Source organism: Octopus sinensis, linkage group LG2 (assembly GCF_006345805.1).
Source record: "Octopus sinensis linkage group LG2, ASM634580v1, whole genome shotgun sequence".
NCBI classification, from domain to species: domain Eukaryota; kingdom Metazoa; phylum Mollusca; class Cephalopoda; order Octopoda; family Octopodidae; genus Octopus; species Octopus sinensis.
Genome location: NC_042998.1, coordinates 187,276,097 through 187,294,499, shown reverse-complemented (window position 1 = coordinate 187,294,499; position 18,403 = coordinate 187,276,097). Strand labels below are relative to the sequence as shown.

Genomic DNA, 18,403 nt, shown 5'->3' with positions numbered 1-18,403 from the left:
CAATCACTTATTAAAGTGACTACACACACATACACACAATACATAAGCAAGACAGATGTGTAGGTCTATATAAATACATATGTATGAGTGTGTGTGTTCACACACCTCTCTTGCCCCTCTCACCCACCAATTTTCTAGCTATTCTGCTGTCATTGCACTTTCTTCAATTTCCCAGTTCCATCTACAGATCTTGGGTTACTGAATAACTTTGACTTTTACTGTGTGCAGGGCACCTCCCCTTTTAGTGCTAGTGCTATGTCAGAAACCCCTTCACGTCCATCTCCAGAATGACTGATGAGCAAAACAACCTCTCTTGTGCTATACCACAAAATAGTGTACCCTGTAAAGTGGTTGACAGAGAAGAGCAAGCGTAGGATTGTGAAGTCCCTTTAGTCTCATCTTGTTGAAGATTATTCAATATCTCTGATATTGGTGCCATGAAAAAATGCTTCAAGTATACTCTGTAAAGTGATAAGAAGGACAGCCAGTCATAGAAACCAAGTGACACAACAAATACAAGTACAAGTCTATGGTAGCAACAGTTTCCAAATAGAAATGACTGGCTGACTGGGATTATCTGTTCAACCAACATAAGCATGGAAAGTTGACAATGAGATTTTATATACATACATACACACACACACATACATACACACTGTATATATATTTTCAAAATGTAACCAGATGTGAATCATTGGTGATTTTTTTTCCCTCCGTCTTCCTTTTCTATTGGACTTTACTTTTTTTTCCTGAAGAAGAGCTTTCCTCAAGTTGTTTTTTTTGTGTTTGTTCTTTGGAGATTTACTATATATATATATATATATATATATATATATATTGGTGGCACGTAAAAAGCACCATCCGACCATGGCCGTTTGCCAGCCTCATCTGGCACCTGTGCCGGTGGCACATAAAAAGCACCCACTACACCCACGGAGTGGTTGGCGTTAGGAAGGGCATCCAGCCATAGAAACATTGCCAGATCAGACTGGGCCTGGTGCAGCCTTCTGGCTTCCCAGACCCCAGTTGAACCGTCCAACCCATGCTAGCATGGAAAGCGGACGCTAAATGATGATGATGATACACACACACACAATATATATATATATATATATAGGAAGAACATCTAACTGTAGAAACCAAGTCAAAAACAGACTGAAGTCAGTGCAGCTCCCTGGGCTACCAATTCCAATCAAACCATCTTACCCATTCTAGCATGGAAAACGGACGCTAAATAATGATAATGATTGTGTGTGTGGCCCTCAAGCTGTACAGTATTGGCAAACCTCTTGCTTTCTGCTGTTTCTTTTGCTAAGAGAACCTGTCGGCTTGCTTCTCTTCCAGCTACCAAGTATGATCTCGGCTAACCTCATTCTTCCAATGTTTACATGCCTTTCTTTTCATTTTTATGTCTCTCTGCCTCTCTGTCCAAACACCATGTTACATTTTGTTTGAATGGAACTTTGCACCACCACAGATTTGGTCTGTAGCCCTCAGTAAGCTGTCCTATATAAACTTCCAATTGTTCTCTGTTATATGACTATCTCTTCTACAGCCCCTGGCCAACCAAGCCCTTCTGAGTGGGTTTAGTTTTATATATATATATATTACACAGGAGCATGTGTTTGTATGCATGATGATCCCAAGCATGCATCACCTTCTTACAAGTGGTGCTGTTCGTTTCCAATCTTCCATAGGAAAATATTACCTTAGTTGGAAACAAATAAGGTTTGTGAGAGGAAGGTCATCCAGCCGTAGAAAATCTGCCTCAATAGAATTTATTAGACTCATTCATGTATGAAAATGTAGGCAATAAAACAACGATGATATATACAAATACACTATATAATATTAAATATATATATATATATATATATATATATATATATACACACACGAGAGGTGCTAAAAGGGTCCTGGCTTTAAGGGTGTTGTGAAAAGCCTGGTTGGAGGCTAAACCTTCCTAGTTCTTTCACAGGGTTTAGAAAAACTGAAGGACCGCTGCAATAAGTGTGAATCCGAGGGGAATATATTGCATGAAATGATAATTAACTAATCCTCCAGTATTTCCTTTTCCCAAAGACAGGGACTTTTCAACACGCCCTCGTGTATATCATACACACACACACACACACACACATATATATATATATCATCATTTAACGTCCGTTCTCCATGCTAGCAATGGGTTGGACGATATATATATATATATATGGCAAACTAGATTAATAGAATAATCTGCTCCTGGCTGAAGATTCCGGATAAGAGCACTTTTATTCAAGCAGAAACAGCATCATACTCTGCGACAAGGCTGTTCCTTTTGAATTACGGGTACAATCTACCCGTCAGGCTTAGATAGTTTCTTTCTACGCAATTTCAATCACAAACTATGGATCAATCCAAGGCTATAGAAAATTACACATATCTAAGGTGCCAGCCAGTGGAATTGAACCGGGGTCCTTGTAGTTCAGCCATACTATGCTTATTTAAACCCCCACCCCCACCCCCAAAACACACAAGTATGAATAAAAGCGTACGCGATTAATGTTTTAAGTACAATATTCATATATACAACTTGCATGTTGTTTACAGTCACTGGCAATATATATATGTGTGTCAAGAGAGAGAGGTAGTGTCGATTTAGTGAGTGGCGACTGTTTGTTTTATTTCGTGAGAGCTGAGAGAGAAAAATCGAGACTTTAACTGAGAAAAAGTCGAGTGAGGGGTGTGAAATTTTGTAACAAATGTAACACGCTGCATGTTCGACAGTAGAGAAACCATGGAATGTATGTAATGTGAACCAAAAATAAAGAAATAAGCAAATAAAAAGTTAAAATTACGAACTCCATGTCTTAGAAAATACGTGTATGTATGTATATTAGTAAAAACTGTGTGTGTGTAAGAAACATGGAAACTTTACACAGAACTCCATGATGGATTAAACAAAAGCATAGTTAATGTAAACCGCCGCCCCTCATCTCTGCACAGAGAGAGGAAAAAATAGGGTACACTGCGAATATCTTGCCTATAAAGCAATCGTACTAGTAATGATAAAATCTGGAATCCAAGGGATCTGGTTTTAGCTGACTGGTTCTTTTTAAGATCCCTTTGAAGTTGTGTATTTATTGCATCTTATGACACCGTAGATACTATTTTTTTGTAAACAAAATGTAACTACATGTAGAATTCTCTTCGATTCTAAAACTAGACTGTGGTCGATTGACTGATGGATGGATGGATGGGTATAAGGTATGACGCTTCGTAAATATTATAAGAGTAATAACTGATCAAGAGCACAAACTCAAATTTGCATTTAATATCATAAAACTGGGAATAGGAAATGTCACTTAGTTTTTTATTTAGCTACTTGAGAACAACAAGCGTTTCAGCTATAATCCTGCTAAACTGGCACCACCTACATATATCAATCGGTCAAGTACTCCACACCCCTCGGATAAGATATGAAACAGGTTTTTGGATCTATCACAACTGTGTTCGTGGTGGTGTTGTGAAATAATCTCAGGAAAACAAATTGTCGGGGATTGATTGATGCAATTGATAGGTTTTACTCGCAATGCAGTCTTCATAATTCTGGCAAAATATATTGATTTTTTTGTAATTTTTATTTCTACGATATTCACTGGCAATGGTTTGATGAGGGTTAACAGTATGTATTTATTTTCTAAATCTGTTACACAGGCTAAACCAAAGATTCCGAATTCGGTGAGGTGACAATGTTTAATAATGACTTCTTGACTAAAATTCATAGGTAAGGAAAATTATCGATCGAATCAAAATAAATACATGTATAGTACTCATTCTTTCCATTCTGAGAGAATGACCGGGAATTTGAATTAAGGCTGTTGACAGACGACATACTGCAAGGCACTCTGTCCAACGCTTTACCATTTTCACTATGCCATCAACACCAACAACAACAATACGATGGTGGACCTGGTTGAAGAAACGAAAGGTAAGAACTTGGCCAGCCAAAACCGCTTTTTCAATTCCCAAGTGATATCAGTTCACTTCACTCGCGCAGCTAGCTTAGTAGTTTCGAGAAATGCATGAACCTCACAACATTCCATTTCCCAGCTCTAAAAATACACGACCTTTTGTGTCTAGACAAAAATGTAAAATGTTCTTAACACAGTAAACACGTTCCATTCTTACAAATGAGTGCTTTACAATAAAAGAAAAATCAACCATAAAAGTTGAAACAACAAACACCTGAAGCGTCTTGGAGACATTGGTTTACCGCGCAATCAACAAAAGAACATTGTGTCAGTTTTAAAAAATATATATATATATATACCGAAACTTGTACGAAATAAACACACCTTAAATGTAAACAGAGACGTAGATCTCTCTCTAACCTGTTTATTTCAGTTCTCAGTAGGCCGCGATAGCTTAGGATATACCACTAGCCTACATAACCTGTATACAAACACTGAACTATAACGAAATATTTTGCTGACGTTAATTCGGGTAATCTTACAAATTTCATGATATTTTGCCATACACAATGTTTGTAAAGAGCAAAGTGGAAATATGGTCGGTTAATCAACAGTAGGATATTACTGGTACCTAAATAAAAGGACCTACGATTAATACAGTGTCTTGTTGACGAATTTACAGCATTAAAAATATAAAATAACAAGGTAGAAGTGTTGCAAAAAAAAAAAGTTGTTAGGAGAATTTTAATTTGACAGAGGAAGGAATTTAATGTTTCGTGTGAAGGCGCTACTGTTGCTGATGGAAACGTCATGGGGGGGAGGGCTATCAAGTTACTCGGAGGAATAATTCCAGATATTTGGAGGGCGGGGTTGAAGCTAATATACAGAGGACAGATCAAGACAAAGTTTAACTGCCAAGCAAAGGAATCGGGGACGGTAAAGTTTTAAAACTCCGTATTTATTGGTGGTAGTAGTAAGATTTATTATTATTAGGATCAACATTACATGGGAATCGAGAACAATTCAACGATAACTAGCACAGAACTATTCAAGTTTATCTTAATGTTTCGTGTATTTATTTCTAATAGGAAAATCTGATCCTAAAAAAAAAAATATATAATAAAATCGTATGTTTTGTGGGTTTTTAAATTCAATCAGTGAGGCCAGAACTGAAAACTATGGTCGAGTTGATTGTTCAGAGGTTACTGAAAAAAAGCAACGAGCTTTCTGGTGAAAAGTTTGATGAATGGAATGTAACCACAAGTGGGAGGAAACAATTGTCTATATGGAACAGAGGAACTTTGACACTACGGACACGTAGTAAGACGGTCACCATTATTAATGTACATGGCGACACTTGAAAAAAAAAAGATAGGACAAAGAGTGCTGTGGGCGGATTGTAGATATTCACATGGCCAGGACAAACAGCTTTTACATCGAGACACACACACATATAATATATATATATACACAAGATAAGAAAATGGAGAAATACATCAAAATCAAATATCAATTACCAGATAATACTCAATCACATACTTTATTAAACAACTTTGTTGGGTACTTCACTAGAGCAGTATATTGGATATATGTTATCCCATGGAGGGTTGCATTTACAACCCCTATCTCAATTTGTATATATATATATATTTTATAGAAGGAGCTTCTACAGGACTAGAACTGTTTCATTCAAAAGAAATCATGAAACAGTTCTAGTCCTGTAGAAGCTCCTTCTATAAAATAAATTAATTTACTCTGCTATGTATTGAGTACCTTATTTACTGTGGTTAACCCCGACTCAACCCGGGACCTACATATATATATATATATGACGAATGAAAAACGGAGAGAGAGAGGGTGAACGGAAATTTCCTCAAACAACTTTACAAGAAAATGTAGACTTTAGAAGTTCGGACAGGAATTCCACCAAACGATTATGAAGAGAATAATTTACAACGAAAATAATAAAGCTTACAAGCCGCACCCATTCCTTGTCAAAGAAATGTTTTCGCTTTTAATTTTTTTTTATCCACAAATCGAAAATAAAACTGAAGTCAGCTGTTCTTAAATCCATTTCGGCGGGGGGTGTTTTTTTATTTAACATTACAAAAAAAAACATATCTTGCTCCAAGAAAGGTTTCTGTAGAGTGTTGTTGTATGAGATTTAAGTTAACAATAAAATAGGAGACAGCAAATGACAAAGTTGATAATTGCTTACCGTCACACAGGCTCTGTTTAAACTGACAGCGCCCCTACATCCATAGGCTGTTTCGGAGGCGGATTTGAAATAACTGAAAGTACCATCCTTAAGCACAACGTACCGATCCTGCCAACCATGAAGATAGTTAGTCCATTTACTTAGAGTGCCGTGTTTCTCTGGCAAGTGGCCTTCATCTTCGAACTCATCGTTTTCCTCGTCGTCTGTGATACTAAGCACGTCTCTCTCCTCCGACATTTTGGAAACAAAAGATTCCCCCAGCTAAATGAATAAGTATTTTTGCCGGGCGAGTTTACTCATATATACAAAGTAGTGGTGTACTACCGATAGATCTGGTTTAACTTAGAGAAAAACACAGCGAAGAGAAGCGCTCCTCGAGTACAAACAGACGTCACTATGTTAGCGCCATCTTAAACGTGCACATGACGTAACTGGTAGACAACGCCACCAAGTGTCTATTGAGAGAATTTCAAGAATTCCAAGTGTCAGTAACTCGTGTTGTAGCGCGTGAAAAATGTTGATAGTTACATTGAAATTCGATAGTTTTTTTTTTTTATATTTAAAATAACTGAAAAGAATTAAAAGAAGGATATCTCTTGGCTGTAAATATATTAGAAAATATTTTTCATTTAGGGGATGTTGTAGGAAATTCTGAAAACAATTAAATGAAAATTTTTGTAGCATGTAAATCTTTTTGATTGATATAAGCACCAAACTTTGAGTTAACCTACTAATCATAAGAAGTAAATGTGTTTAAAGGAGAAATGCATTGCAGAAAATATTGTATAAGTCCTTGGGGAGAAGAAATAGACTGGTTCTAGATGCCTGACAGTGTACTTACTATGAGAAATGTCATTTTTAATAGTGCCAGCATTCTTTGGCAGAAGTTTTGCAGAAAGAAATTTATACTGAATGATGATAGAATGTAAGTAGGGAAAAGATCTTTGAAGCATCAGAAATAAAAATATAAATAATCTATTATAGTATTTATTTTAATCTATTCAAAGCACATATTCAGTCCATCATGGATATCCTCTCATCTTCTCAGTATATACTGACCTTTGAGTCACTTGTGGAAGCATGAGTTTTTGAAGGGTGTCTCATTCAATCTGGGATGCAGGAGAGCTGTGCTTGGCATAAGTGAATCCTGTCATCATGCTATTGACAGATATCACTGGGGTTGAAGTGGTTCATATCACTGTAAAGGATTATCATGCAGTAACAGGAGTAAAATTTAAACCAAGACAAGTTGATAGGCTTCTAGTTTGGCACTTGAAGAGGTAAGCCCATGCCATCAAACACAATAGGAACTGAACTGCTTTGAGCCTAGCAAATCTAACAAAGGAAAAGAACTAAGAGGAAGCTATCTTTGAAAGATCAAGCAAGGGCAGTGAACACAAGCATAGCCACCATCATAAATTACAACCTAAATCTCATGACCTGTCCCTCTTTTTATCTGACTAGATTGGAGCAGCTGCTCTTTTGCTTTTTGTGAAAGGGGTGTGTTTAACTGGTCAGAAGGTTAATCTCCTGCCAACACCCTCTATGATATGCTAAGGCTTTAGTATCTCATGGACTTCCTCACTTGTAAGCACATGTGGTTGCCTTTTGTCGGGCACTTTTCTCAAAGTTCATCTCTTTGACAGAGTTGTAGAACTGGATAAAACTAAAGCCAAAACTGGGTACCTGATTTTGAAATGTTATGTGGGTGTTCATAGCCTTTGACTAGTTGGGCAATGAAGCTGATAGTTGCCTGCCAACTTTCTTTGACCAGAAAAAGCAGGCAGGTTTTCTATCGGGTAGCCATGGTGAAAGAAGTTGTGTGGTGGCTTCTATTATCTACTGAAGGAAGATTAGAGCAGACAGCTTGGCCTGGGTGAATAGAGTATTCTCAACATGTGCCAGTATAGTAGGCAATAGATCTGTGAAAAGGCACTAATTCTTGTTAGTCAGAGTAATCCTGAATCTGTGGGGTTCCTTGGTTGGCCCTAGGCAGCAGTCCTCCTCTCCTAGGATTCTGTCATATGTTAGTCTCCTGTGTATTCTGTCATTTTCTCTTTCCATTCATTTGATTTCTGTGTAAACCCCACACTCTTTGTAACATACACCATTAATGTCCACTCAGTCAGTGTTCCCTTGTAGTTATAAAAGAAAAGATCATCAACCTCGTCGTGAATTAACATCCAATTTCCATACTGGTATGGATTGAATAGTTTGAGAGGATCTGACAAGCTACAGGTATATGTTGTGCTCCAGTGTCATCTTGGTTTCTAAAGCTGGATGCCCTCCCTAACACCACTCACTTTACAGAGGTCCTGGTCACTAGTCATTGCCTCAGTGAGGCCCAGTGTTTGAAGGTCATGCTTCACCACCTCATCCCAGGTCTTCCTGGGTCTACCTCTTCCACAGATTCCCTCAACTGCTAGGGTGTGGCACTTTTTCACACAGCTATCCACATCCATTCTCGCCACATGACCTTACCAGCGCAGTCGTCTCTCTTGCACACCACATCTGATGCTTCTTAGGTCCAACCTTTCTCTCAAGGCACTAACACTTTGTCAAGTATGCACACTGACATTACATATCCATCAGAGCATGCTGGCTTCATTCCTTGTGAGCTTACGCATGTCCTCAGCAGTCACGGCACTGCCATGTAGCATGGCTGTTCGTACACATGCATTGTACAGTCTACCTTTTACTCTGAGCGAGAAGTCCTTTGTCACCAGTAGAGGTAAGAGCTCTCTGAACTTAGCCCAGGCTATTCTTATTCTAGCAGCTACACTTTCAGCACACATTCCCCCGCTACTGACTTGGTCACCTAGGTAATGGAAGCTATCAACTACTTCTAGTTTTTCTCCCTGGAATGTAGCAGAAGTTGTTCTCTGCACATTTTCAGTGTTATTTGTGAAGACAAAAGACAGGCTACTCTTGAGTATTACTTTCTGATGGCTACACAGAACTATGTTTAACTCACAATACCTGCTCTTTCAGTATAATGTTTAAAGACAGCTAGCTGGCTGAATCATTAGCACGCTGGACAAAATGTTTACTGGCATCACATCCATCTTTATGTTCTGAGTTCAAATTCCACAAAGGTTGATGTTTGCCTTCCATCTTTTCTGGGTTGATGAATTAAGTACCAGTTGAGCACTGGGATCGATGTAATCAACTATTCCCTCCCACCAAAACTTTCAGGCTTTGGGCCTAGAGTAGAAAGGACTATTAAAAGGCGGCGAGCTGGCAAAATCGTTAACACGCCGGGCGAAATGCGTAGCCGTATTTCGTCTGCCGTTACGTTCTGAGTTCAAATTCCGCTGAGGTCGACTTTGCCTTTCATCCTTTTGGGGTCGATTAAATAAGTACCAGTTACGCACTGGGGTCAATATAATCAACTTAATCCGTTTGTCTGTCCTTGTTTGTCCCCTCTGTGTGTAGCCCCTTGTGGGCAGTAAAGAAATAAGAAAGGACTATTATTAGTAGTATTTTTTTAAAATCTGTATGGTTGGTGCAGTCACTTGCTGGGTCACAACTAGCACCCTAGGACAAATGAAGGTTAAGAGATGCCGAAATATAATTGAAAGCTTGGGGAAGGGGAGTGGAAGGGCAGTTTAGAAATACATTCATATAATACAACACAAACATTTAAATCAATAGGGTTTTTTTTAAGGATTTGGCTGTTGTCGAGATGTTTCTGACATCCATTTTTTTTTTTATCATACCTAAGGCATCTACGATAACAGGAACCGTTTTTGCTTTAAAGTGCCATTCTTATATTTACTAAGCTTGTCAAATTCCTTTACAGATATATTTTTATCAGTGGGGACACTTACATCTATCAGTCCACATGTATTTTCTTGTCTGTTTGTAATAATTATGTCTGGTCAATTATCCGGGATTGTTTTGTCAATGTTGATTTGAAAATCCCAGAAGATGGTGACATTTTTACCTTCAACCACTGACTTTGGATGGTGTTCATACCAGTTAGCTGAGGGCAGTATGGAAACAGGGTCACCTGTTCAACAACCTCAGGTCACTATGTCTGAACACAGTAGCCATTCGCAAAACTAGGATTTCTGAAACACAATTGCTTGCTCTTCTTCTGGATGTCTACGAGGTTTATATCACCTCTGGTCAACCTGGATCAAATGGTGCCACAGTGCTTTTTTGAAAAAGCCTTGACTTGAAGGTGAATACGGTTTTTCTTCACCTGCTCGGTAGGATGGTGATCTTGGATGTAAGCAGCAAAGACAGCAATGGAAGAGCTTTCAGACTAGTGGCAGTCTATGCCCCAACAGGAGCTGGACAGCCAGATTTCTTTAGATGTCTAGAGACTTTCCTAGGAACATCTCACTCATTAGTGTTAGTGGGTAACTGGAATGGAATCTTAGACAGAAGCAGAGATTATGTAGGAGCAGTGGATAGGAGAGTGGGGTACAAAAGCCTTGCTAACTTCCTCAGACATTTCCAACTGTATGACAGGCTTTGCTTTGATCACCCAAATACACCAGTGTGGACTTGGTCAAATCATCCAGGTCATACTTAGATAGGGTTTTTATTAGGTTAGTAGATAGGCATAATATAAGTTGCCCGCATTTTCAGATCATTGGCTATTTAGATCACAAATTTGGGATCTTTATGGTCAACTTGGGAAAAACAATCAGACTAGGACCTGGTTACTGGAAGCTGAACACGTCCTTCCCAGGGACCTGGATCAGTCCAGCGACAGAAATTGCTGCTAGTTGACTTGCCTCTCCAAGAGCCTAGTTGCAGACCTTCTAAGATGTCATGGTTTATGAGTGCTCCTGGGCATTCCTGATATTCTTTCAGTATAGTGTCAATCTTTTCTTTGTCTGAAGAGTCTGATGCCACGACAGTGACATCATCGTGCATGCAGACACAGCTCTCAGACAACTTAAACAGGAATTGACAGGAGCCATCATCAAAAACAGATGGTGGGTCTCCTTAAAAAGGAAAATCAGAGAGGTGTCAGTTAGTTTTAGCAAAGAGATTGCTTTAGAAAACAACAGAATAGAAAATAAAGTAGTTAGTAACTTAGAAGAGGCACATAAAAGTGGAATTGAAAATGATGTGCTGGCAGCAAGAATGGCATTTGACCATTTCTTTGACATAAAACATGAAGGCTGCATTGTCCGAGCTAGGGTGCATGCCTTAAAACATGAAGGCTCAAAAGCCGTTGGTTGGGCCTGGGTAGTGGAGGCACAACATGGAAAAAAATCTAGGATTCATTCTGTCAGTCCACAGTGGCCATGTGCACTCCGATTCCAAACAGATGAGCATAGTGTTTCGGCAGCATTTTGCCAACCTCTTTTCGAGGAGTGGCATTCTTGACACAGAGGGCTTTAAAATTTATGTCAAAGGTATGCCACACCTATCAAACAAGGGTATCATGTGCTATGAGAAGCCAATTTCAGTGGAGGAAGTGGAAGATGTACTGGGTCACTGCATCAGGTGCAAATCACCAGGATTGGATGGAATGCCCTATGAACTTTATGCTCACATATCAGACTTGTTTACACTGATTTTGGCAGATGTCTACTGCTCCTGGCAACAGACAGGAAGCATTCCCAGTTGTGTGAGTTGGGGAATGGTGATGCTGCTGAGGAAGGATCCAAACAATGAGGGTGTGATTGAAAACTTCAGACTTTTAACTCTACTCAACCCTGAGTTAAGAATTTTAGCTAAGATGCTTGCCAAAAGGCTGGCGTTTGTTGTCAGTAGTATAGTTGGGGATGCACAAACCTGTGTGATCCCTGATTGGTCTATCCACGACAATCTCTCAGAACTTTTCAGTATTGAATGCTCAGTACCCCAAGAACGTTCCCTCTCCCCACTTTTATATATTTTAGATTTAGAACCCTTGCTGCGAAGGATGAAGAATTTGAGGGGTATCCCACTGGAACTAGGTCACAGGAGAGCTGTGTCTGCATGCGTGGATGATGTCACTGACATGGCATCAGACTCTTCAGACATAGAAAAGATTGACACTATACTGAAAGAATTTCAGGAATGCCCAGGAGCACTCATAAACCATGACATGTCAGAAGGTCTGCAACTAAGCTCTTGGAGAGGCAAGTCAACTAGCAGCGATTTCTGTCGCTGGATTGAGGATATGATGAAAGTACTCGGAGTTTGGTTTGGACCAGATCTCCGGGTGGATAGGAACTGGGAAGAGGTCATGACTAGGGTGGCCAAGCTCAACCAGAAATGGACGGAAAGGAAGCTGTTGCTGAAAGGCTAGGCAGAAGTAGCAAATGCATATATCACCTTGGTAGTGTACTACTGCCTAGCAGTTGTACCTTGTCCTAAGAAAACTCTGACCAGATTGGAGTGTTTGCTTTCTCAATTCTTATGGAAGGGTCAGGTTCCATCATCATCATCATCATCATTTAGCGTCCGTTCTCCATGCTAGCATGGGTTGGACGGTTTGACCGGGGATCTGGGAAGCCAGAAGGCTGCACCAGGCTCCAGTCTGATCTGGCAGAGTTTCGACAGCTGGATGCCCTTCCTAACGCCAACCACTCCGTGAGTGTAGTGGGGTTTTTTTACGTGCCACCTGCACAGGTGCCAGGCAAGGCTGGCAATGGCCACGATTGGATTGGTGCATTTGTCACAATTTTCTACAGGTCCCCGAAAAGGTTGTTTAAGGATGTTAAACGAAACACCCATGTTTCCAAAGGTGAATTATCTAAACCTCAAAGAATTCCTCTCAACCAATGGCTATGATGTTCCCCGACTACTTCTGCTCATGATCAGAGATGCATATATTGTCAGCCACTAAAGGACGTGCTCAACTGGTTACGGTCAAACAACTGACAAGCAAATCTGTGGTATTGAGCAGAATATTTGCTGTAGCCCATCTTTTATACCAAGACAAAACAATATACATGATAACACTTCCAATCAGTTAAGATCAGAAGCCATGAGAGCCACTGCCTATTATTATCAATATTCTTCTTCTTCTTCTTCTTCTTCTTCTTCTTCTTCTTTTCTTCTTCTTCTTTTCCTCCTCCTCCTCCTCCTCACCACCACCACCACCACCATCATCATCATCATCATCATCATCATTAGCATCGCCGTCATCGTCGTCATCATCATCATCATCATCCTTAATAATAATAACATTATTAAGGTGAACGGGCTAGAACTGGTAGAGTGTCAAACAAAATAAGTCATGGAATTTAGTCATGTCACTCTACACTCTGATATCGAATCCTTTTGAAGTTGACTTTGCTTTTCATATTTCTAGAACCAATAAAATATACCAGATTTTATTCAATCAACTGTGTGTGTGTGTGTGTGTGTGTGTGTCCATGCAAATATATATTGCTTTGTAACTATCTCAGTAATCGTTATTATCACTTCCATAGTCATTATTGTTGCTTCAGGTTTTATTGTGCAACCACACATAGTAATGCTTGCTTTGGCTACGTGCAATAATTTGTTTGGATTTTGTGGGATATCGCTTTTTATTGGATTGAGAAAATACTCCATGTAATATATTTACAGTGTCATGTAATACTATTTTCTGTACATATTGTGTAAATCCTTGGAATTTGTTTATATAATTATCTTCATTGCTTTTATTATTCCCTTGGCACATATTGATTGCATGTTTTAAATCCTACATTCTAGATGTCTCTATTTATAGGATTTCATATTTAGTTCATGTCTTGGTTCATTTTAGCTATACATGCCTTGTTCTATGTTGAAATGAATATGCCTTTTAGGAGACGTTTTCTTCCATTTTTTTTCTTTTTTCTTTTTCATTTCTGTAGGCATAGGCATGGTCGTGTGGTTAAGAAGTTTGTTTCTCAACCATATGATTTCAAGTTCAATCCCTTCTGTGCACCACCTTGGGCGGGGCAAGTGAAATCGAAATTGAACCAAATTCGATGACTGGCACCCGGGCCAGTGGAGTGCTAACAGCTCCATCCAAGTGGGATCACTGCCAGAGCAGCTGTCTGGCTTCCGTGCCGGTGGCATGTAAAAAGCACCACTTGAGTGTGATCGTTACCAGTGTTGCCTTACTGGCACTTGTGCCGGTGGCATGTGAACAAGACGCTGGACTGACTCCTGCGCAGGTGGCACGTAAAAAGCCCCATTTTAAGTGTGGCCGTTGCCAGTACCGCCAGACTGGCCCTCGTGCCGGTGGTACGTAAAAGCACCCACTACTCTCTCGGAGTGGTTGATGTTAGGAAGGGCATCCAGCTGTAGAAACTCTGCCAGATCAGATTGGAGCCTGGCGCAGCCATCTGGTTTGCCAATCCTCAGTCAAATCGTCTGACCCATGCTAGCATGGAAAGCGGCCATTAAACGATGATGATGATGATGATGATATATATTAATAATAATATGACAACAAAAGAATGAATGGGACCTTGATATTATGTAAAATAGAGGAATTTATCTATAAATATATGTGACAATAAGTTGGTTGTCATTATAAAACTCAGAGTTTAGGATGCCGGGACTGAAGTCTGCTCCGGCATCTCATCAGTTATTAAGACAAACGCTATGAAAAAACTGTTGAATAACCAAAATTACTCCAATAGGCATGGGGAAAGTAATACGTCATTCATAGAATCTGCATATGCACACATACACACACACACACACACACATATGTGTCTATATGTGTGAAAGTATATGAAATGCATATGTGTCTATATGTGTAAAAGTATATATATATATATACTTTCACACATATAGACACATATGCATTCCAACATATATATGTGTGTGCGTGTGTGTTTGTGTGTATGTGTGTGTGTGCTTTTCTCTTCTTGTCTTGACATCATGTGATTGTAGTAAGTGAGTACCACTGTTATTCAAGTGGTGTCCTTTGCTTCCAGTCTTCTATATAAACATGTCTGGAAGCCACTGAGAGTTGAAATCATTAAAGGCATTAACCCATAGAAAAATTAATTCTATCTAATCCATGCAAGCATGGATAAGTGGACATAAAAATGATAATAATCATGATCATTATGTAATTTGTTTTAATCATCACATCCTGTAGTATAGTCATTTTTGTGTCTTATTAACACATATTTATTAGCAACAGAAGCAGTATTAATAATGGGTTCAAATTTTGGCACAAGGCCAGCATTGTGAGAGATGGGGTAAGTCAATTACATTGACTCCAGTGCTATACTGGTACTTATTTTATTGATCCCGAAAGGATGAAAGCAAAGCTGACCTCAGCAGAATTTGAACTCAGAACGTATTGATGGATGAAATGCTGCTAAGCATTATAACGGATGGCAAGGTTTACGATATCGGGAGAATACCGCCTTCTTCCATTATCTCTTTTTGTTCTTCGTGTGGTTCAGGCTCCGGCAGACGAAGAGAGAAGACTTCAAGTACAAATGCTATTTACAAGTGGTTTATTTACAGGTTTCACAGGATAGGTGAAGTGTGCTGCTCTCAGCAACCATCTTTAGCTGTGTACATTGTGTAGTGGCTCTGTTAGTGCAGGCACATTGCCTCTGGAGGTACAACATACAGACAGGCCCAGCCAATGGAGTGCACTCAGCAAGCACTGCTGCTAAGAGGTGGAAAGGAGAGGCAGCAAAAGTGAGGAAGAATCTCAATCTGTTTTGCCCTTATATACAGTTTGCCATCACAAGCCTTGTGATCTCGCGCATGGCAAATGGATGCAGGTGAGGGCTCGCTCCAGTCTCAGAGATGGCAATGGCTGCCGTGAGATCTCATCCAATATGGCGCTGACTGTTTGTGCCACTACAGCATTTTGCACAGTGTGCTAATGATTCTGCCAGCTTACCACGTAAGATTTTATCCCCAATTAAATGTGAATGTTCTTTTAGAACAAACTATACTGCAATACATACCACGAGAGAAACTCTCTCAGATTGGCTTTTAGTGTAAAATGCACTCTTGTTTGTAGGATAAATATTGTATCCTGTGTATTTGTACTACCTCTTTTTATAGAATATGCCAGTATATTCCATAATGCTGGCATAGTTTCCAGTGTTTGAAACCATTATCTCTTTTATGGCAGTTTACATACTATGCTTTGATTATGACCAAACAGCCAGAAACACATTCTTCACAACCTCCACACATTTTATACATTCTGCTCTAACATTTTTTCCTTTGTACTCTGCTTCATTATATGATTTTTTGGTAGGTTCTCATCCGAAGGTTTTTGCTTTGGACCACTTTGTTCTCAAGTCATGGGTTTATCAGCCAATGCTGAGCTTTCTTTTTTTTATATCCACCATTCACTGCATTCAACTCCATCCATCTCACCTTCATCCATCCATCTCACCTTCATCCATCTGCACCCACCTTCATCTATGTGCTGCTCTCCTTTCATACTCCATTCACCCTGTCCAATCTTCTGGACTGTTTCTCTAATGTTCACATTCTTGTAACTTGAGGATAAATCCTGACAACTTTTCATCATTTTCTCCCTTTTTCACCTGGAGTAATCCCCTCCCCACCTCAATACTACACCATTTCATTTGAGGGGTCTTGTTTTGCTACTTACTGGGCAGCCTTACATGTGTCAGAGCCACATAAAAGTAACCAGTACACTCTGTCAAGCAGTTGGTATTTGGAAGGGCACCAGCTGTAGAAACCAGGTTGAAGCAAACACGGGAGCTGATTTGTTGGATCCTGTCAAACTGTCCAACCCATACCAGCATGGAAAATGGATGTTAGACTACAATAATGATGATGATGATTTTGGTCAATCTTGGATAATGGCCTTATTGAGTTTTTCATGCCAAAGTTCTTTTATTCTTTATTTGTTTCAGTCGCTGAGCTGTAGCCACGGTCAATTAAATTGACCCTAGAGATATAAGTCTGGTATTTATATTTCTCCCCATTTATTTTTTTTTACTGAACAACTAAGTTACGGTGACATAAACAAACCTACACTGGTTGTCAAGCAGTGAGAAACAAATACAAATACACACGTGCACACACGCATGTACACACACACACACAAACACACACACACACAAACACACACACACACACACACAAACACACACACACACACGCACACACACAAACACACACACACACACACACTCTTGTGGCTCTTCCAACTGCATAATAGTCCTCCCCTGTACTGATGGTCTGTAGCTGCATTGTGCTGCTGCAGGAGTTTAACACAGCTTGAATTCTTCACCTCAAGCTTATATGGCAATTTGTTGCACACTTTGTGCACATATGTGCACATAGAGCTTATAGTGCCATGCTTGTGTGCCTGTATAGCCATGCTGCACCTACAGCCATGCCAGAGTGTTATTATTTATAATCAGTTTTATGCAAGTTTCCGCTGTGTGATTAGCTGCACTTCTGTGTTTCTCAGATATGTACTGTGTTGTCTTTTGTGAATGCAAAGCAGTGTTGTGGGACTTTAACATTCAGACCGACAGAGTAATAGAAGCTAGAAGGCCTGATTTAGTAGTAGTAGAATAGAAAGTACCAGATAATTGACTTTACAGACCCAAATGATGAAAATATCAATATGAGAGGTATAGAAAAAATAGTAAAGTACCAGGACCAAGCCATTTGATTACAGAGACTATGGAAAATGTGGATAAAATGTATCCCAGTAGTTATTGGTGCATTGGGAACTATCGTTAAAGATCTGAACAGACAGATAGAGGAAATAGGCATAAAACCCAGTTTGGTACAGCCCTGCTTTGTTGATTCTGGTGTTATTTTAGTGTTGTCTATAGTGTACACAATGTACAATGTATTACGTTACTGGAAAAATGTTTTTATCTCTTATGGTTTTATGTTAGAAGAGGATTAAATAAAATAAGTTCTGTGTGGGTGGCAAGGGCATAGAATTTAAAATATGTCAATTATTGGTTCTGTAATGTGTTACAATGTCAGGAATCCATTTTATAAAAGTATTTGCTGTTTTATTTTAATGGAGCGGGGGATTGTATAAGGAGTGTGATGGATGCAGAGTGTGCACTATCTGTTGTTCTGTTGAAGTGAAAGTTTCTTCAATATGATGTGGATGTGGCTATCAGAGCTATCTTTCGGACTGATTGAAATGTTGTGAGTTCAGGTATTTTTTATTATTATTATTATCATTTTCATAAGCACACAACAGATTAAACTGTTGGAAAAGAAAAAAACAAACCTAACATTGGGCTACAACAAGTAACCTTAGATGCCAAGAACCCTCCTAAGTATACTTGTAGTCCCTTATAACACT

General features: G+C 39.3%; 1 protein-coding gene across 6 annotated transcripts in view; it reads right to left on the bottom strand.

Moving 5' to 3' along the window:
• LOC115223308 (ceramide transfer protein) overlaps nt 1–6,627 on the bottom strand; it is a 111,387-nt gene extending 104,760 nt beyond the window's left edge. For 4 of the 6 annotated variants that reach the window (XM_029793847.2, XM_029793838.2, XM_029793854.2 and 1 more), the window contains exon 1: nt 6,175–6,626. In XM_029793847.2, coding sequence (XP_029649707.1) covers nt 6,175–6,411 — 237 coding nt within the window. In that variant the 5' untranslated portion in view covers nt 6,412–6,626. Of the gene's footprint in view, nt 1–6,174 lie in introns of all 6 variants that reach the window. The other 2 variants (XM_029793822.2, XM_029793860.2) reach the window with 2 other exon arrangements.
• Between the last annotated feature and the right edge of the window lie 11,776 nt (nt 6,628–18,403).